Source organism: Balaenoptera borealis (assembly GCF_965194805.1).
Source record: "Balaenoptera borealis genome assembly, chromosome: 19".
NCBI lineage: Eukaryota > Metazoa > Chordata > Mammalia > Artiodactyla > Balaenopteridae > Balaenoptera > Balaenoptera borealis.
Window position 1 is genome coordinate 60,619,081 of NC_138878.1, and position 20,758 is coordinate 60,639,838.

Below are 20,758 nucleotides of genomic sequence, written 5' to 3' on the forward strand. Positions count from 1 at the left end.
GCCACCGGCGCTGAGCGGGTATTAATGAACTAGGCAGACTCCTTGCCCACTTGGAGCTTACGTTCCGGTGGGGGAGGCAATACACATAAAGAAATAATAACATATTAGGCAATGCAAGTGCTAGGGAGAAGAAATAAAGCAGGGAAAGAGGATCAATAAAGGATGGTGAGGTGGGAGAGCTATTTTGATAGGGAGGCCAGGGGAGGCCTCTGAAGAGGTAACATTGAGCCTCGGACCTGTATGAAAGGAAAAGCCGTGTGGCCATCTGGGAAGACCTTTCTAGCATCGGGGACAAGTGTAAAATCCTAGAGGCCAGACAGAGCATGCTTGACAAATGAGAGCAACAGGGTGGCTGGAACCAAATGAGGGGTAGCTTTTTTTTTTTTTCTGTTTTAAATTAATTAATTGATTTATTTTTGGCTGTGTTGGGTCTTCGTAGCTGCGCGCGGGCTTTTCTCTAGTTGCGGCGAGCGGGGGCTACTGTTGATTGCGGTGCGTGGGATTCTCATTGCAGTGGCTTCTCTTGTTGCGGAGCACAGGCTCTAGGCGTGTAGGTTTCAGTAGTTGTGGCACGTGGGCTCAGTAGTTGTGGTGCGCGGGCTTAGTTTCTCCACGGCATGTGGGATCTTCCCGGACCAGGGCTCGAACCCGTGTCCCCTGCATTGGCAGGTGGATTCTTAACCACTGCGCCACCAGGGAAGTCCCAGGAGGTAGCTTTTGAATTCTAAGTGTGCTGGGAAACCTGTTGGAGAGTTTTGAGCAGAGGAGTAACACGATCTGAGTTGTGTTTGAAAAGGATTGCTCTTGCTGCGTGGAGAACAGGTGGAAGTGGGCAGAAGTGGAAATAAGGATTCCGCTTAGGAGGCTGCTGCGGTAATCTCCTTGAGATGCAAGTAATGGTGGCTTGGAACTCTAGGGAAGGGGTCAGATATAGATTCTGGATATAATTTGAAGATAGAGGGGACAGGCTTTGCTGAAGGATTAAATGTGTGGAGTGGGAGAGGCAGAACTCAAGGTTGCCTCCAAGGTTTTTGGCCGAAGCAATTGGAAAGATGGAAGTGCCTTTACTGACTGAGGTGGGGGAAGAATCAGCAGTTCTCTTTTGGACTTAACGTTTTAGCTGTTTACTATACATGTAAGTAGAAATATGTGAGTGGTTGAGTTCAGTGATGAGGTCTGGGTGATGGGGGGTGGTTATGTGATGTGCGTGAGTACAGAGGGCAGAATTAATTGATCGAAGGGTTGGGGAGGCAGGCAGGTCAAGAGGTTTGAGGGGCGGGAGCTTCTAGAACTTTTTGGTGAGAGAGCGTGTGTGGTGGGTGGGGTGAGGTGGGGGTTACTTCAGGCTCATTTCAGGTGTATGGAGCCTTCTGTGACTGGGGAGGAGGGCGCATTAGGAGGCATTAGCAAGCACTGGTCTGAGGGTTGAAGGCACCTGAAATAGAAGACTGGGGATTAAATGATGAGAATGGGCCTGAAGACATAGTGTCGAATGAGTCTAGGAACTGCCGTTTGAAGGAATGGTAGGGGTTCCTGAAGGGTTGAGAAGGGTATCCTAAGTGTACTAGAAGGGTTGAGAAGGGTATCCTAAGTGTACTAGAAGGGTTGAGAAGGGTACCCTAAGTGTACTAGAAGGGTTGAGAAGGGTACCCTAAGTGTACTAGAAGGGTTGAGAAGGGTACCCTAAGTGTACTAGAAGGGTTGAGAAGGGTATCCTAAGTGTACTAGAAGGGTTGAGAAGGGTATCCTAAGTGTACTAGAAGGGTTGAGAAGGGTACCCTAAGTGTACTAGAAGGGTTGAGAAGGGTATCCTAAGTGTACTAGAAGGGTTGAGAAGGGTATCCTAAGTGTACTAGAAGGGTTGAGAAGGGTACCCTAAGTGTACTAGAAGGGTTGAGAAGGGTACCCTAAGTGTACTAGAAGGGTTGAGAAGGGTACCCTAAGTGTACTAGAAGGGTTGAGAAGGGTATCCTAAGTGTACTAGAAGGGTTGAGAAGGGTACCCTAAGTGTACTAGAAGGGTTGAGAAGGGTACCCTAAGTGTACTAGAAGGGTTGAGAAGGGTACCCTAAGTGTACTAGAAGGGTTGAGAAGGGTACCCTAAGTGTACTAGAAGGGTTGAGAAGGGTACCCTAAGTGTACTAGAAGGGTTGAGAAGGGTATCCTAAGTGTACTAGAAGGGTTGAGAAGGGTATCCTAAGTGTACTAGAAGGGTTGAGAAGGGTACCCTAAGTGTACTAGAAGGGTTGAGAAGGGTACCCTAAGTGTACTAGAAGGGTTGAGAAGGGTATCCTAAGTGTACTAGAAGGGTTGAGAAGGGTACCCTAAGTGTACTAGAAGGGTTGGTCCCAGGCGTTGGGGGCAGCAGGTGGTTTTGTCTGAGGTAGGGTAAAGTTGGTGAGGATTAAACTGGAATTAGTGAGGGAGCTGTCAGAGGGGTAGGAATGAATGATTTATCTGAGGAGCATTAAAGAATGGATGGAGGGCTCCTGAGGGAGAGGTGACCTAAGGGGCAAGTCAAAGTCGGGGTATGGAATTCTTGGGAGGTGGGAGTTATTCTGAGGAAGTGAAGATGTCCAGAACTCAGCGGAGAACCTAAAAAGGATTGGCTGAGGGTCCTGGGAGGGTAGGAAGGGGTTAGCTATAATTTGGAATCTATAGATTTGTATACAGTCTTACAGAGTTGATTAAAGTGCTCTATTGTCCCTTTTTCAGCTGAGTCTCATAGCAGCTCTTTGGAGAAGGAAAGGCAGTGATTTCCTCCTCTGTACAGAAAGGAAGGAGGCTCCACAAAGCAAATTGACTTGTCTCTAAGGGAACTCCAGGTGGGATAGGAGAACTTCGGGGACTGGGGTTCCTTGTGAAGTAGAAAGCAGCCTGGGAATCAACAGACTGCATTCTGGCTACAGTTTTGCCTCTGACTCTATAATGTTGGACCAAGAGAATTGGAAGGGAGACAAATAATAATAAAAAGGGTCTTCAAGGGAACTCATACAGTCTGGAGGTTAAAAACTGGTGTGTATCTCTCATACAATGTTTTAAGTTTTTTGAAATTAGTTGCCAGCATTTAAAAATCTAGAGAATTGGCCAAATTTGGGACAGTTTGAGCATCAGAAGGAATAAAATCGACTTCACTTAGAAATATTTAATAATGTGTCTTCTGATGTAATGAAATAAGAACCTCAGTGCATCATCTTCAATGTTTTCTGCCTAGATATCATGTTTTCACAGAACAGAGGAACAAATTAAAGGACACCATTGAGGTAATGATGAGATGTCCAGAATGTGGGACATTTTACAAGACGACTGCCCTGGTTCTCTTCCAGAAGTCAATGTCATGGAAAAAACAAGCATAGGGACTGTTCTAGATTAAGAGAGTAAAGGGTGGAGCCAAGTGCAAGGTGTAACCCTGACTGGATCCTGGTTCAAAAAGAAAACTTCCCTAAAAAACATCTTTTAGGCAATAGGGGAAATTTGAGTATTCAGTCCTGTTAGATGATATTTGGGAATTATTTTCTAGATGTGCTAATAGTGTGGTTATGAAGGAGAATGTCATATTTTTGGAGCTGCGTGCTAAAGGTGTGAAGTGCTGTGATGTCGGCATATGGGTAAAGCCAGTAGGGCAAAATGTTAACGGTTCTTTCTATTTTTCTGTATGTTTGAAATTTTTCATAATGAGAAGTTGGAAAGATGTGTCTGTCTCCCTCCCAACCAACCCCCACCCTCCCCACATATGGAGATTTCACAGTTTCTGATTTCTGTCTTTTGAAAAATAGTAAGGTCAGACATCTCCACATTGGTTGGAGCTAAGCAGAGGCTGCCTCTTTTTTTTGGCCGCACCGCGAGGATGCGGGATCTTAGTTCCCCAACCAGGGATCGAACCTGCGTCACCTGCATTGGAAGCGCAGAGTCTTAACCACTGGACCGCCAGGGAAGTCCCGAGGCTCTTTTACACAGAGCCTGGGCTCTCTACTTGGCCGTTGTCTCCCGCAGCTCTGCTTCACTCATTGATAGAATTGCCTGGCCCCTGTAAGCACGTGAGTTTGCATCTCTTGCTGTGGCGCCGAGCCCATTTTGTGGATGAGGTTCAGAGAAGGGAGCCACCTGTCCCAAGGTCACACACCAAGTACATAGAAGAAGGAGGACTTGAATCTAAGCCACTAACTTCAGGTTCACTGCTATTTCCACAATAGCTCATTTGCCACAATGGGAGGCTCATTCTTTCAATCAAATGAACATAAAGGAGAGTGTTGAAGCTGGCAGCCCTGTATGTTCTCAGACTGCGTGCTTCAGCAGTTTTTGCACCGACTTTCACGACAAAGCCATGTCTAATTTTTCTCCTTCCACTCAGCGGTCATTTATCCCCTATCTAAGAGTGAGAAAGGAGGGTGACTGAGAAGAGAGAAGTAGAGGATAAGCTCCATGAGGACAAGCACTTTATAAATGTCCAGTAACTAAGATGTGGGGTTTGACTGTTCTCTATTAAATTCCCAGTGCCTGCAAGTATGTAAACATTCAGATATTTGTTGAGTGGATGAAATGATTGTACACTGCAAAGACCTAGGAAGTTCAGAAACCTGGGTTCATTTCCCAGCTCTGCTAACTAGCTCTCTGACCCTGGGTGAGTCACAACAGTTTCTTTTTTTTTTAAATTATTTAATTAATTAATTAATTTTTGGCCGTATTGGGTCTTCGTTTCTGTGCGCGGGCTTTCTCTAGTTGTAGCAAGCGGGGGCCACTCTTCATCGCGGTGCGCGGGCCTCTCACTATCGTGGCCTCTCTTGTTGCGGAGCACAGGCTCCAGATGCGCAGGCTCAGTAGTTGTGGCTCACGGGCCTAGTTGCTCCGCGGCATGTGGGATTTTCCCAGACCAGGGCTCGAACCCGTGTCCCCTGCATTGGCAGGCAGATTCTCAACCACTGCGCCACCAGGGAAGCCCCAACAGTTTCTTGGCCTTAGGTTCCACATCTGCAAAAAAGGAGGGGTGAGTGAGACTAAATCTTTAAGGACTCAACTGAAGTTTTGACTTTACAGGAAAGGGGCTCCAGAAACTTCCCTGTTTTCAGGCACTCATTACCCTACACTGCTGCTGTTCAGACAGTGCTTCAGTTGGTTCCATAGGCACCTACTTGCCATGAAAGTGACTGAGCGTGTACTGGAGGCCAATCCTGGTTGTTTCATATAAGGATCAATTTTTTAGTGGTTAATAGTTGAGTTTGAATCTCAGCTCCAGAACTTCATAGTTATCTAACCTTGGATACGTTTCTTAACTTCTCTGTGCTTCAGTTTTCTCACTTATCAAATGGAAATAACAGAATCTGCATCATAAGATTATTGAGAAAGAAATGAGATTATGCATGAATAGAGTCTACGCACAGAAAGCATTCAGTAAGTTATAGCTACCATTATTTGACAAGTATAAATCACCAGCCACAAAATAAGGGAAACTAAATAGGAAATAGGTTGAGATAAGTGAGATAAAGTAGGCGTCAGTGGGATGAGTGGAAACTCCAAAAGGACAAGGAAGACTGTAGGAGGAGCAGATTTGCCCAAGCAGATCGAGGTGAGGAACAGTCTTAAGTTCTGTCTTGGATTCTGACAGGACATTTAAGTAAGTAAAATGAATGGGCAGTTGGATGGAGCAGGATTGTAGATTTAAGTGAAAAGTACTGTACTGTAAGTGAAGAAGAGAGTATTTTTAGAAGGAGAAAATGGTCAGATCTTCCAAGTGGCCCCATCATTTTTCTGGTCACAGTGACCAGAAACCTAGGAGCCTCTGTCCTTTCTGTCCACATCCAGTCTATTGGGAATTCCTCGAGGCTCTGCTTCAAGCTCTGTCTCATTCTCCTTTCTTAGTCCAAGCTACACCCATCGTCTCAGATCACCTCAGCAGTTCCTCCCTGGTCTCCCCTGTTCCACGTGTGACTCTTTATAATCCATCCTCCACACAGCAGCCAAACTGATTTAAATTTAAAAAACAGATCACAGCAGTCCTGCTTAAAGCCTTCCAGTGATTTCCTGTATACTCAGATATTTTAAGATCCGTTGCCTTTCCTGCCCTGCCTTGTCCGACCTTGCCCTGCATCTCCCTGGCTCACTCCATTCAAGCTGCTTGTATCTTTATGATCCTCAAATATGCTAAAGCTCTCTCTGGCCTCGGGGACGTTGTGCTCGCCCTACTCGAAATCATCTTATACAGGATTTTTGCATGACTCACTCTCACGCATTAGACTCTCAATGTGGTTGGAATATGAATTTGGTCGTCTTCAGAATTTTTAATCATGAGTGGAATTCATTGGCTTGACTTACCTTACAGTATGTATTGTGAATTCAGATTGTGGTGTAAAGACTGGTTCCTTCCCAGAAATTGAAAAGGTATTCTCATGGCAGCAGAAGTAGAGAGGAGAGTAAATCAGCAAGTATTTATTTAGAAGCTACTATATGCAAGGCAGCATGGGGGAGACATTGAGAGAGGGAAAAAAAAATCACAGATCCTGGTTAGAATTGAATTTGGGATCCCAGCTCTGGCACCCGTTAGCTGTGAGAGCTTAGACACCTTTTCTGAACCTCAGTTTTTTTCCTTTCTCAAGGCAGACGTGGATCCTTTCCTATGGAAACGTGATGGCCTACTTGGGGGCCTGTGGAGCCACTTGGCCTTTTAGGGAGAGAAATTGTATGCAACATTTAGGATGTGTGCTTTTTTTCTGAGAGGAAAACGGTGAAGAACCATAATCAAGGTTTCAGTGAGGCACTGTATGTACTGTACCTAGCTCAGTGCCTGGAACTTAGCCCTCTGTGGTTGGTAATTACTGTCACTGTTGTTACCAATAGACTCTATACCCAGTATGTCACAGTGTAATTTTTTTATAAATTTATTTATTTATTTATTTTTGGGTGTGTTGGGCCTTCGTTTCTGTGCGAGGGCTTTCTCCAGTTGCGGCAAGCGGGGGCCGCTCTTCATCGCGGTGCGCGGGCCTCTCACTATCACTGCCTCTCTTGCTGCAGAGCACAGGCTCCAGACGCGCAGGCTAAGTAGTTGTGGCTCACGGGCCCAGTTGCTCCGCGGCATGTGGGATCTTCCCAGACCAGGGCTCGAACCTGTATCCCCTGCATTGGCAGGCAGACTCTCAACCACTGGTGCCACCAGGGAAGCCCCATGGTGTATTTGTTTTAAAATAAATTTTATTTATTTATTTATTTTTGGCTGCGTTGGGTCTTCATTGCTGTGTGTGGGTTTTCTCTAGTTGCGGCGAGCGGGGGCTACTCTTCGTTGCAGCGCGGGCTGCTCCTCGCAGTGGCTTCTCTTGTTGCGGAGCATGGGCTCTAGGTGCGCAGGCTCAGTAGTTGCGGCGCATGGGCTCAGTAGTTGCGGCTCACGGGCTCTAGAACGCAGGCTCAGTAGTTGTGGCGCCTGGGCTTAGTGGCTCCACGGCACGTTGGATCTTCCCAGACCAGGTCTCAAACCCGTGTCCCCTGCATTGGCAGGCGGATTCTTAACCACTGCACCACCAGGGAAGTCCTGGTGTATCTATTAATTCAATAGCAATTGGAGTAACAGTGTGGTAAGTCCCGAGCACAGTCATAGATGCTAGAGATACCATGGTTTCTGGAGCTTACTGACATTATAATGGAGGAACGAGCAACGAACACATAAACAAGTAGCAAAATTCCAGATAGAAAAGATGTAGACCTATTTTGGATTAGGTGGCCAGTGTGGACTTTTTTTAAGGAGGGGCAGTTGAGCTGAGACCTAAAGAATGGGTCATGTGAAGAGTTAGGGGAAGAAGCAGAGAGAACAGCTAATGCTAGAGTCCTACGGTGGGAGCAAATGTGACACTTTCTGGGATCAAGGAAGGCCAGCCCAGCTGTAGGCAAGTTACTGGGGCGAGAGTAGGATGAGACAGGCAGGAGTGGTATGCAGGGCTGTTGGTAAGGAGCTTGCATGGGAACCATTGAAAGGTCTGAGCAGGAGAGTGGCGTGGTCAGGTTTAGAAGCTCTCTACCTGAGATGGGGACAGTGGATTGTTGGGGGGCAGGAATTGGAAGCAGGGAAGCCAGGTGTCAGGCTCTTGTGGTTTTATAGGTGAGAAATGGTGGCTCAGAGTAGGGCTGTGTGGCTGTGAAGATGGAGGGAAGTGGTGGACGACGCTGCTGTGAATAGCATTGTACATGATTTTTGTGCCCACGTGAGTATTTCTGTAGGATTGATTCCAAGAAGGGAATTGCTGCATTAGAGTCTGAGTAATGATAGCCAACATCCTTCAGTGCTGACTATGTGCCAGGTACTATTTTAAGTGCTTTTCATGTAATTGAGCCATAAATAAGCAGTAATCTCAGGGCCCCTAGAATGGTTAAGGATTAAAAACATAAACATGATATTCAGTGTTTGTTGGCAGTTGAATTAAAAAACCTCCCAAGGGACTTCCCTGGCGGTCCAGTGGTTAAGCCTCCAAGCTTCCACTGCAGGGGGCATGGGTTTGATACCTGGTCGGGGAACTAAGATCTGGCATGCTACGAGGCATGGCCACAAAAACGAAACAAAACAAACAAACAGAACCCCAAAACCCTCCCGAGCAGTCAGAGTCTATGGAGCTCTCTAGGATGGAGGGATCCTAGAGAGGCCATGGGCTGCATGTGATTTATGTCAGAGGCATTTATGTGGAGCAGTTGCTTGAAGAGTTTAGAGGGTACTCGCCTGAGTCTGCCGTGATAAGGACTTTTTGAGGAAATGGCATTCGAGTTGGGGTTTGAAGTCTGGAGGAAAGGCTTGACTAGGCAGAGAGAGGAAGACAGGGTGCGTTTCAGGTGTGTGGAACGTTGTGTTTTAAAGTCTGCAGGGTTTAAAGTCTGATTTAAAGTTTGCAGCTGGCAAACATGTATGCAAAACCACCTGGCATCCTCCCCATCATAGAACAGGTGCTCCATAAATGTTACTTGAGGGGCTTCCCTGGTGGTGCAGGGGTTAAGAATCTGCCTGCCAACGCAGGGGACATGGGTTCGAGCCCAGGTCCGGGAAGATCCCACATGCCGCGGAGCAACTAAGCCCGTGCGCCACAACTACTGAGCCTGCGCTCTAGAGCCCGCGAGCCACAACTACTGAGCCCATGTGCCACAACTACTGAAGCCCGCGCGCCTAGAGCCTGTGCTCCACAACAAGAGAAGCCACCACAATGAGAAGCCCGCACACCGCAACGAAGAGTAGCCCCCGCTCGCTGCAACTAGAGAAAGCCTGTGCACAGCAGCGAAGACCCAACGCAGCTAAAAATAAATGAATGACTGAATGAATGAATGAATAAATAGCTTCTCTTGTTCCTGCACTGATTCTTTTTTTTTTTTTAAAGACACACACACATACACATTTGAGGGTTTTTTTTTTGTTTGTCTGTTTTTTAAATTAATTAATTAATTAATTAATTATGGCTGTGTTGGGTCTTCGTTTCTGTGTGAGGGCTTTCTCTAGTTGTGGCGAGCGGGGGCCACTCTTCATCGCGTTGCGCGGGCCTCTCACTATTGCGGCCTCTCGTTGCGGAGCACAGGCTCCAGACGCAGAGGCTCAGTAATTGTGGCTCACGGGCCAAGTTGCTCCGCGGCATGTGGGATCTTCCCGGACCAGGGCTCGAACCCACGTCCCCTGCATTGGCAGGCAGATTCTCAACCACTGCGCCACCAGGGAAGCCCCTCAAGTAACTTTTATGGAGCACCTGTTCTGTGATGCCAGGTGGTTTTGCATACATGTTTGACCAGGTCGTCGAGGAGATTAAATCATGAAGTCAGAATTGGTATCTCCATTTTACAGATGAATAGACTGAAGGTCAGAGAGGTCGTGCAGTTTGCCCGGGTCACCCAGTTAGGAAGTGGCAGAGCCAGAAGTCAAGCCCAAGTCTTCACACCTGGAGGGCATTAGTGATGGGCCCTGCCCGTTGCTGAAGGAGCAGCAAGGAAAACAGAGCCTGAGGAGAAGTTAGTGGGTTTGGAGATGAGGGAGCCATTGGTAACGTTTGAGGGTACAGATTTCCCAGAAGTGAGTGGGGCCGGTCTAGCTGTATCCTTGAGGTAGATACAGCAGTCAAACAGCAAAAGACTGTCATTCAGAATGAGAGGGACCGTGGAACCTGGAGTTCCAGGCACATCAGTGTTAGGACCAGGTGAAGGGAGGGCTCGCAGGCTAACAGTGATAGAGCAGAGACCTGGAAGGTACAGCTAAATGCACGGCTGCTCAGCCTTTCTAATGCCACAGGTTTGGTATGTGCACGATGTTGTCTTTGGAAACATTGCTTATTTATTATATGTGCTGATTCTCAAGGGATTGGAGTGACTCTGGAAGGCTGCGTGGCTTCCTTCCCTCTCCCCTCTGCTGGTGTAATGCTATCAGTCTGTGATAAGAGACCTGCTCATTGCTAGCATCTCTGTTATTTACCTTGCTTGTATGCCCTAAGCCCTCTGCCCAATTATTCTGGTGAAGTGGAATTGTCACTTGAAAGGCTCCTGTCAGCTAGGCTATGGTTGGTAGTGGAAGGGCCGTGTAGAAAAAGCAATAATGGAGAAGCTGAGCCCCAGACATATGCCTATGTCAATGTTCTCTCCCTCCCCCCCATCCCCCGCTATTTTACCCTTTGGTCATATCACTGAAGGAAATCCCAAATCTGCTAGCATCAAGAATCAGTGCAGGAACAAGAGAAGCCACCGCAATGAGAAGCCCGCGCACCGCAACGAAGAGTAACCCCTGCTCACCGCAACTAGAGAAAGCCCGTGTGCAGCAATGAAGGCCCAATGCAGTCAAAAATTAAAAAAAAAAAAAAAAAGAATCAATGCAGGACTCGATTTTATCAGCCATCATTCCCATTAAAGACTTCTAGCCTGATGACATGCAAGTGTCCATAATTATTAGAACCATTTTTGGAAAAGAGTTTCTGCATGTTCTCCTTAGTAGTGGTACTTGATGAGAATGGACTCATTTCATAAATTAGGAGCAAACTCATTGGTCAGCAGAACTTGAATTTAGGTGAGACTATTCTTAGTTCTTACTAATGCTTTTCAGTGTGAATAATCATACATTTGCTGCAAAAATATTAATGAGTTTGATTACAAGGTGCTGCCTAAGATCCTGATGGGGTTTTTCATGATATATGATGCAGACTCTTTATTTCCTTTTTTTTTTTCTTGTTTTCTTTTTTTGGCCTACGGCACGGCTTGTGGGATCTTAGTTCCCCAACCAGGGATTGAACCCGGGCCCTCAGCAGTGAAAGCACGGAGTCCTAACCACTGGACCCAAAGGGAATTCCCTTTATTTCCTTTTTCAAATATGAAAAATTCTGATTCTGAAACACTTCTGGTTCAAGGGATTTCGAATAAGGTATTGTGGACCTATACTGCTTTCTGCTGACCTCAGAGTTAAGTCCAGACTTCTCTGACTACTTTTTTTTTTTTTAATTTATTTATTTAATTTATTTATTTTTGGCTGCATTGGGTCTTCCTTGCTGTGTGTGGGCTTTCTCTAGTTGTGTGCGTGGGCTGCTCTTCATTGCGGTGTGCGGGCTTTTCATTGCGGTGGCTTCTCTTGTTGCGGAGCATGGGCTCTAGGTGCGCGGGCTTCAGTAGTTGTGGCACGTGGGCTCTAGAGTGCAGGCTCAGTGGTTGTGGCGCATGGGCTTGGTTGCTCTGCAGCATGTGGCATCTTCTCGGACCAGGGCTCGAACCCGTGTCCCCTGCATTGGCAGGCGGATTCCCAACCACTGCGCCACCAGGGAAGCCCTACCATTTTTTTTTTTAAGCCTCATCTTCTGTCACTCTACAGGCTCAGAATGAGCTAAACGCTTCCCAGATGCGCCCTCTTTCGTGCCACCTTGTGTGTTATAGCTTAAATAGTACCCCTTCTCCCCTTCTCTTCTGCTGTCACACTAGTCCAAGCCGTCATCCTCTCTCACCTTAACTGTGACACTCTTCCCCTTCCAATCGCAACCCCGCCCCCACCGCATGGCTTTCCGTCATGTTTAGAATAAAATCCAGAATCCTGACAGTGCCTGTAAGAGCCTTCATGATGTGGCCCCTGACTCTGTCTACAGCCTCATCTACCATTCTTCCCTTTTTTAAGATTTTTTTGATGTGGACCATTTTAAAAGTCTTTATTGAATTTGTTACATTATTGCTTCTGTTTTATGTTTTGGTGTTTTGGCAGGGAGGCATGTGGGATCTTAGTTCCCTGACCAGGGATCAAACCCTGCACCCCCTGCATTGGAAGGTGAAGTCTTAACCACTGGACTGCCAGGGAAGTCCCCCATTCTTCCCTTTGCTCACTGCTCTTCAGCTGCTCTTTCTGCCTTCCTGCTCCTGGAATATGCCAAGCACTCCTGTGCTTCGGGGCTTTTGCACTTGCTTTTTTCTCTACCTGGAATGTTCCTCTCCCAAGTATCTGTATGTATGTCCTTCATTTCATTTTGATTTTTGCTCAGCACCTCCGTGGAAAGGCCTTCACGATCAGTCTGACTAAAGTCACATCCTCCATCATTCCTGATCCACATCATGCTTGATTTTCTTCACTTTTTGAGATATTACATATCTCTATTTGTTTGTCTGTCTTTACAAAATACAAGCTCTGAGGGCAGGAATTGTGTCTGTTTATTCACTGCTGTATTTCCACACCTTGGAGGGGGGCCTGGCATAATAGGTGTTCAATAAATATTTGTTGAACGAATTGTTCTCAGCAGGATAGATTGGAGCCTGTCTCTTTTTCAAGATTTGAGGCCTGGATGCTTAAGTGCAGTTAATGAAATCCAAGATCATTTCCCTGTTTTTGTCTTGTCTTGTTCTTCAATGATTCGGGGAGCTTCCACTGTCCTCTTTCATCCGTTGACAATATCTGCCTTGTAGGCTGCGGGCCTCCCGGGTGCTTCTTGTTGGCATGAAGGGACTCGGGGCTGAAATCGCCAAGAATCTCATCCTGGCCGGAGTGAAAGGACTGACCATGCTGGATCACGAGCAGGTGAGATGTTCTGCTGCCTTATCACTCTCCTTCGCCATCTCCCCTCTTTAGTATAAACACGTGGAGATTTCGTGCCTTCCTACTTGCCCCTTCTGGGCTGTGAAAGAGGAGGGCTGGCGTCCGTGGCACTGTAGCCCTTGGAGACTGACAGCGCCAGCACCGGGTTTGAATTCAGCTCCACCATATCCTACGTGATCAACCAGTGGAGGCTCTCGTCTCCTCGCTGGTCTTGCCTGTCTGTAAAGTGGAGTTAGCATCTCCCTTGGAGGGTGATTGTGAGGAGTAGAGGAGTGCTTTTCCAACTTGTACCCATAAATCACCTGAATCACTCATTTAAAATGCAGAATTGCCTCGGGGCTTTATTTTGGTGTAGCTTTCACCCCTAATGATTCTACTTTATAAAGTCTGAGATAAGGCTCAGGAATATATACATTTAAAAGGTATCTCAGAAGAAAAACAAAGGTATCTCAGGAGATCTTGATGGAGATGCTTCACAGGCATTACCTTGGGAAATGTTGGATCAGAGAGAATGTATATGGACCACTTAATGTAGTGCCTGTATGTAATAAGCCTCCAATTGTTAATTATATGATAAAATGTTATTTAATTGATAATAGAACCATAGTGCCCAACTCCTATGTGGCTTTCTCTGACCTGTCTTTTCTCTAAAGTGAAAATAACTGCTGCTTTGTCTACATTCTCATGCCTCAATGACATTTTGGTTTTCTTTTATGGAAAATTTCAAATATATACAGAAGTAGAATAATATTTGATACCCCACCTACTTGGCTTCTACAGATACCAGTGTTTTGTTGATCTTTTTATTTATCTTTTCCCCTGTATTTTTTGGGACAGTTTTTTAAAGCAAATTCCAGAAATCATGTATTTTTTTTTTTTTTAATCATGTATTTTTTTAGTTAAAAATATTTCAAAAATTGTGTTGTCACATGATATTATTTGTGTCTTTTTTTCCTTTTAGGCAATGAACAGGGGTCCTGTCTCATGCTAAGTAACTAGCACACACAGTGTGAGGTATAGGCTCTGTAGACAAAAGTAAATGTTAATGAAATTTTTAAAAGCTCACCTTGTTTGGAGTTTCAGGAGAAAATAATATCTAGAATTTTTGTTGTTTTAATTCTCCTGCAATACGAAGAGACACATAGGTTGGCTCACTTAATATCACAGTCACAAATTGATTTTTGACTTGAATTCAAAACTTTCTAAGGAAAGAAAATCCCTGCGAGCAAGCTGCCAGATAATTAACTGAACCCACCCAGCTTTGACATCCCCCCGCCCACCAGCCACAGTGCCCCCTAGTGACAGGAACACCCCATCCAGGGGAAGAATTTGTTTGCCTTGTGTAGAGAGGGTAAGAGTGGAGACCCAAGGAAGGATAGTTCCAAAACCTGGAGGCCCTTGGTGTGGAAAAACGAAACCACAATGGGATGGTAGCTTCCTCATTTGGTTGGGTAATCTGAGAGTGGGGATGAGAGAACACTGAGGGCGTGTGATGTGGTTCCCTCACTGCCTCAGCGCTGGGACGAATGCCACCCAGAGCTGGAGTCAACCGTTGCCTCTTCAGTTTAAAGACTGATAGTGCCTTCTGCTTGCCTTCTGCTGTAAGGCCTGACTCCTCTGACTGGTTTTCAAAGCCTGACACAGTGGTTCTCAATCCCATCTGTGCTTTAGAATATTTGGGGAGTTATTTAAAAATAAAAGTTCTCCAGGTGAGTCTAAAAGTCAGGGAGGGTTGAGAACCACTGGCTTCATATAACCTGGTTCCAGTCAGCTTACCCAGCCTGACTCCCATCTCATAAATTTCATAGTTCATGAACACTCTCTGGTGGTTCTGCCTTTTGTAGTTTGCTTGTGCTTTTGTCCCTGACTAGGAACGTCCCAGGAAGATGGGGCTGCATTATGCAGAAGCTTTGGAATCGTGAAGGCTTGGGCTCAGATCACACCTTCTGAAGCTGGGAAAGGGAATTAACCTCACAGAGACTTAGCTTGTTCATCTATAAAATGAAGATGATAATTCCTGCCCCTTAGAGTTTTTCATTTCGTTTATGTCAGCAAGCATCCAAGAGCACCTGCTGCCTACCCTGAAGTAGTCTAGGTACTAGTGATAGAAAAATGCACAAGATTTGCTTCCCATCCTCAATTTTTTTCCAGAAACCAGAGCAGGCTACCTGACTCAGGTTGTGGCATGGGGACATGAGAGAGACTTCCTGGAGTGCTGAGCTGAGTCTTAAAAAACAAGCAGAGTTTTTTCAGGGTTTGAGGACCTGTGTTTTAGGCAGGGGACATTAGCACAAGACAGCGTGGTAGAAATTGAATATAACAGTTTGGTGTTTTTAGAGTGTGAAGCCCGCGGTGCGGGGACGTTGCAGATTGCAGGTGAGGTCCAAGTCACGAAGGGCCAGCTGGTAAGCTCTGCTGTAAACTTACTTAATTCTCTAGGTGGTGAGGAGTCATTGAAGAGTTTCAGATGGGCGAGGGGTGACTTCAGCTTTGGGCTTTCTGTAGATCACTAATACTGTGTAGACTGTGGTTGGCACAAGATATGGGGCAGAAGACTACTTAGAAGGCTGCTTTAATAGTTTAGGTGAGAGATGAAAAGGGTCTGCGGAATGACAGTGGGGACAGAGATGGCGAGAAGCACCGAGAGGTGAGAGATGCTTCGGTGGTATAGTCAGTAGGATTCTATATGGGAAAGCAAGGAGGAAGTACAACAGCTGACACTTACTGCAAGTGCTGGACGCTGTTCTAGGAGCTGTAGTTGTAGTATCTCATTTAGGCCTCAAAATAACTCTGAGATGTAGGGATTATCATTCCTGTTTTACACATAAGAAAACGGAGGAAAAGGAAGTGAAGTATTGGCCCGCCCAAGGTCACAGCGGTTAGTGGTACCACCAGGACCCAGGCAGTCCGACTCCTGGCAGAGGCCGTGCGCTTAGCCACGTCACCTGGTGGCTGCTATCAAGGAAATGCAGAGGATAGGAAGGCCAGGTTTCTGGCTCTGGTGACTGGATGCGTCAGAGATGTCTCTGTTTGTTAACAGAGACAACAAACATAGGAATCGGATTATGATTGGCCCATGGGATCTCCAGGGGGAACTTTCTGGTGGGCAATTTAATATAAGACTCAAGATGGATCAGGAAGCAATCTGTACCAGTAAGAGCAATTTGAGAAATAACAGCGGATTTTGGTAGAAACTATGAGGCATGGAGTTGGTTTATGGAGCTATATAGAGTGAAAAGATGAATGATTCCGAGGTAGAATCCTGAGAACAGCTGGACCTAAGAGGGCCCATACAGAAACTGGAATGTCCAGCGGGGGAGAAGGAGAGCCGGGAGCTGTGAGGCCAAGGAGTGGGGCACAGGTAGTACTGACTCCCCTGGCGGAGTGATTAGTAGTGCATCACTTTTAGTAACATCCTCATTTTACATGTGATTCCCTCATACTCACTCAAGGTCACACATTTAGGTGGTTGAGCCAGGATTCAAATCACAGCTGTGAATCCAACCTGAATTATCCCAGAGCATGGCTTTTAACCACTATGATGTACTATCTCTCTGCGTGTGGTGAGATCCCTGGGACGAGATGGGATGGGTCGGGTCGGGTCAAGCATACTGTTAGAGGGCTGGCCTTGAACGGGAGGAGGACCAGCTCATTTGCTTGGAGGAAAGATAGTGAGGGAGAGTGTATACTGTGGATAGTTGGCAGGAGAGGAGGATTACTGCTGTTGAACCCAGTCTTGGTGAAGGTGGCGGGGTCATACCTGGAGATTCATGATTAAATTAGATGTCTGATGTGTGAAGAAATGCATTTTGAACAGTGGAATCTGTAATCCTACTGGTGGCTGTCAGGTGATTATATTGTCTGTCTTTGAGGCTCTCTTCTGCTGACGTCCAGCCTTACGAGTGGAATTATCCCTCTGCTCCAACCTCCGCTCAGCTGTCCTCCTTTCTGAGTTTTAATTGAATTTAACAGTTCGTTTCAAACATTCTTAATTGTGTCTAATTTTTGTGTTGGTCTGATTTTAAACCACTTGTAGGCAGGGACTATATCCTTTAAATTACTTAATGTCTCTCTCTGATTGCTTAGAATTGGGCACATGGTAGGGATTTGGTCAACTCTTAGCACTGATGATTATGTCATTTTGTTAGCAGTTAAGAATTTACTTAAGAAAGCATGGACTTCTTTTGTTTAGAGTGAATTTTCATTATAAACACAAGGGGGTGCTCTTTAACCATCAGTGCCCAGTTAAAAAAAAAAAAAAAGTTAAATGTCTGTTTTAAAGCCTCAGAAGGAAAGAGTATAGGGAGTCTGCATTGGGCAGATTCCTATAGGAACAGTAGTACTACAATTAGATGGTAGATATTTTAGTTATTCTTTAAAATGGAAAAGTTCATTTGTTTTTCCCCCCAAATTCAAGTATTAAAAAAAAAAAAATTATTCCTAGGTATCTCCAGAAGACCCCGGAGCCCAGTTCCTGATCCGTACTGGGTCTGTTGGCCGAAACAGGGCCGAAGCCTCTTTGGAGCGCGCACAGAATCTCAACCCCATGGTGGATGTGAAGGTGGACACTGAGAATATAGAAAAGAAACCTGAGTCATTTTTCACCCAATTTGATGCTGTAAGTTTCATAGAGAATGTAAAATCTGCTTCAGGAATTCAGCAAATTAAAGCACTAGTTGTATGTATACTAGGTACACTGGAGCATTAGAATCTCACATCTGAGCTTTTTCCCAATTAAGTTTTTAAGCTGTTCCATTCTTTAGTTTTAATATATTGCCCTAGTAGATTGAAGTCTTATATTGCCTTAGTGTATATGCCTTATTAGTGTATTGCCTTAGTATGCTGAGTGTGTTGGTAGGCAGATCCAGTCTGTTGAATCTGCTCTAGCTGCTTGTGAGTTGCTGCCTTTTGGTTTCTTCTTTGGGCATATTTTTCCCAAGACCAGGTTTTATCATTGGTGTTTTGTCTTCCTTCCAGAATTTTTGCACAGAGCTTCTATTACATTTTATTGCAAATGTTTTCTTCTGAAAACTTAACAAGTTGGTGAATTTCTGTAGCAGAGTCTTTTTTTTGTTGTTAGAAATACCAAACTACAGCTTGTGTTTTGTCTTTAAAAAGAGCACACCTGATCTTGGTCTGTCTCTGTCTCTTTCTTGCACACAGCCACTTTGACCACGTTGCCATGGATAACTAGACAAAATCACTGTAGTCTTAAGCCAAACGAGGCATATCCAGCCTCATTTGATTTCACTGCCAACTCTTTGCAGAGGTGAAAGGATAAGTTAAATTCTGTTTCAGTGTCTGTGACCTTTCAGACATGGCTCCCTGTACCCTGGAAAAGCTTAACAAATGTTGGATAACCGTGCAATAGTCACAGATGATCTACTTGTTTTTTAAATGAAGGACCCATTACGTGAGAGGTTAGAAATTGGGTCTGGTAGTTCTGTTTTTCACACTGTTGTATTTCATATGTGCATCTGTTCAAATGTGGGCTTGGAACGATGGATCATCTGTGCATTTTGTCCCTTAAAAATTTTTTTTTATTCTATTTTGTAAGTCCAGGTATTGGAACATTTTCCATTTGGACGTAAGTCATCTCTTCATTTCTTTATCCGTAGTAACCACATTTGGTTTACTCTAGGTGTCCTTTGAACTTCTAGCAACTAGAAGCTTTGTTAGAACTGAAGCATGGGGCTGTTGCTTGTATAACGCATGTGCACAGGGCAGGCGTGACTTCCTCATATTTGAGTCACGTTTGACTGGTCTTCATAGGTTTTCACGCTCAGTTTTGACTGCAGGGCTCCATTCGGTCAGTTGATTGCATGTTCAGCTGCACCTGTCTTATCTTTTCGATTTGACTTTTCCTCGGGTGACTGCATCCTTTGAATGGCAGCAGAGACACACGTTGCTCTGTGAGCGTTATTTCAATATTCAGGCTGCCAGAGAACAGCAAGAGGTTTATCAAATGAAAATCCTTCTCCAACTTTCTATGTTCAGAAGAAAACACGTGCAATTTAGAAGTTGTCTTCTTGCCCCTGATCACAAAGCTTCTCCCGAAAAGGTGTTCTGTGTTCTGTGCAGTAAAACTTAGCCATGTCTAATACCTCAACTTACTGGAACACAACTTAGAGGCCTCAGAGCAACATTGATAATTCCACTGAGTGAATCACCGTCTCATTGTCTAAGTCTGAATGGGAGGTCACTTGGGCTGTAACCTTTTCTTTTGTCCTTAAATTCAGATAAAGTTTCACATCGAAAACTGTGGAAAAATAATCTCAACAGGACTTGTTTATTTTCTTTATCTTAACATATCAGTCAAAAGAAGGGGGAAAAATGCCGTTGTATTTAAACATGACCTTTGGGTAAATTTTAAAAACTGGTTTTGTTTCTTGCCGTAGCTTATTCAGATATTAATAGGTTTAATGATTTAGAAATAACTTCCTCTAAGTTATATTACTGTCTTTTCCTTTTCCTGAAAACTGTGAAATGTGGTTTATATATGTTCATGGTTTAGGGGAAACAAATTCATCGAGTGCCTTTTACTTAATAGCTAAACACGTTTCATTTTGGTTGCAGAAGGTGAAGTGACCGTCTCATGATTTACATTTTCTACACACTGAAACCTGCAACTTTTCTTTTGTCTTCTAACCATAGCATCCAAAGAACCTGTTGTACCAGTTTGAAACTGGCTTTATCCATGCCCAGAGAGACTGTTCATTAAGGTGTATTTAGACATCAGGGCGGTGATTCACAGTCTGCACAACTCACATCCAGCCACTTTCTTTCTTTCTGCAGGTATGTCTGACTTGCTGCTCCAGGGATATCATAGTTAAAGTTGACCAGATCTGTCACAAAAATAGCATCAAGTTCTTTACAGGAGATGTTTTTGGCTACCACGGATACACGTTTGCCAATCTCGGAGAGCATGAATTTGTAGAGTAAGTCTGGGGAGAGGAGGAGAGAACATAAAGCCTTTTCAAAATGTAGTCCTATTTACTGGTAGGAAATGAACCATTTAAGGAAAGTATTTAACTATAATACTTAGAACTTTGGGAAACCAATTCATTAACAGCTTACTAAATATATAGATTGTGTGCTCAGAATTATAGGAGATGCGGCCCCTGCCTTCCAAATTGATGGTCTCCTCTAGAGCATTAGGAAAGCAGTTCTAAGGCGATCGAAACACACCACGTGGGTATCTGATCAGTTTGGACTTCAGGTGGTGAAGCCACACTTTCTATTCAGGGACAACCTGCTCGGATTGTAAACATTTGTTCCCCAGCTGGGGCTTGCGTGTGTTCAGGTTGAGAGATGGTAAAATGAGTCCTAGTTAGATGGGCAACTCTGTAGGCACGCTCAGCCAGAGTCTACCTTGGAAAAGCTCCAAGGTCTAGAGACTGCTCTGGTGGAACAAACAGACCTCCTCTCATTTTGAACATTGAGGTTACAGACCATGGTGATTCTCACGTAATGAGACCTGCGGTGTTTTGAACTTGTAGCTTCTAGATGAAAGATGGCAGATGATACCAGTACTGTAAAACTACAAGAGTTGGTTTTGGGGCTGTAACTTTGACCACCACCCTTGCCGATGAGAGGTAAAGAGAGACCCTGTGTGGTAGGTGAAGCCTCCTACCAAGAGTCAAGAACTACTTTCTTTTGTTCAGCCTCTTAGGCAAGTCACTGAACTTTGTCCAGTCTGCAAGTTTCTTGCCTGTAAAGTCGAGATGGGGGAAGGACAAACATGTTCAAAATCTCTTGTATC

The 20,758-nt window shown here is 45.0% G+C and overlaps 1 protein-coding gene and 1 long non-coding RNA gene across 2 annotated transcripts in view; both read left to right on the plus strand.

Moving 5' to 3' along the window:
* SAE1 (SUMO1 activating enzyme subunit 1) overlaps window positions 1-20,758 on the plus strand; it is a 70,699-nt gene that overhangs the window by 955 nt on the left and 48,986 nt on the right. The window contains exons 2-4 of the mRNA XM_082370188.1: window positions 12,867-12,978; window positions 17,441-17,614; window positions 19,792-19,934. Of these exons, the coding sequence (XP_082226314.1) occupies window positions 12,867-12,978; window positions 17,441-17,614; window positions 19,792-19,934 (429 nt within the window). The remainder of the gene's footprint in view (window positions 1-12,866; window positions 12,979-17,440; window positions 17,615-19,791; window positions 19,935-20,758) is intronic.
* Window positions 3,431-10,804, plus strand: LOC309617670. The gene is made up of 2 exons (XR_014238106.1): window positions 3,431-3,569; window positions 5,455-10,804. It is a non-coding gene; the product is annotated as an uncharacterized lncRNA (long non-coding RNA).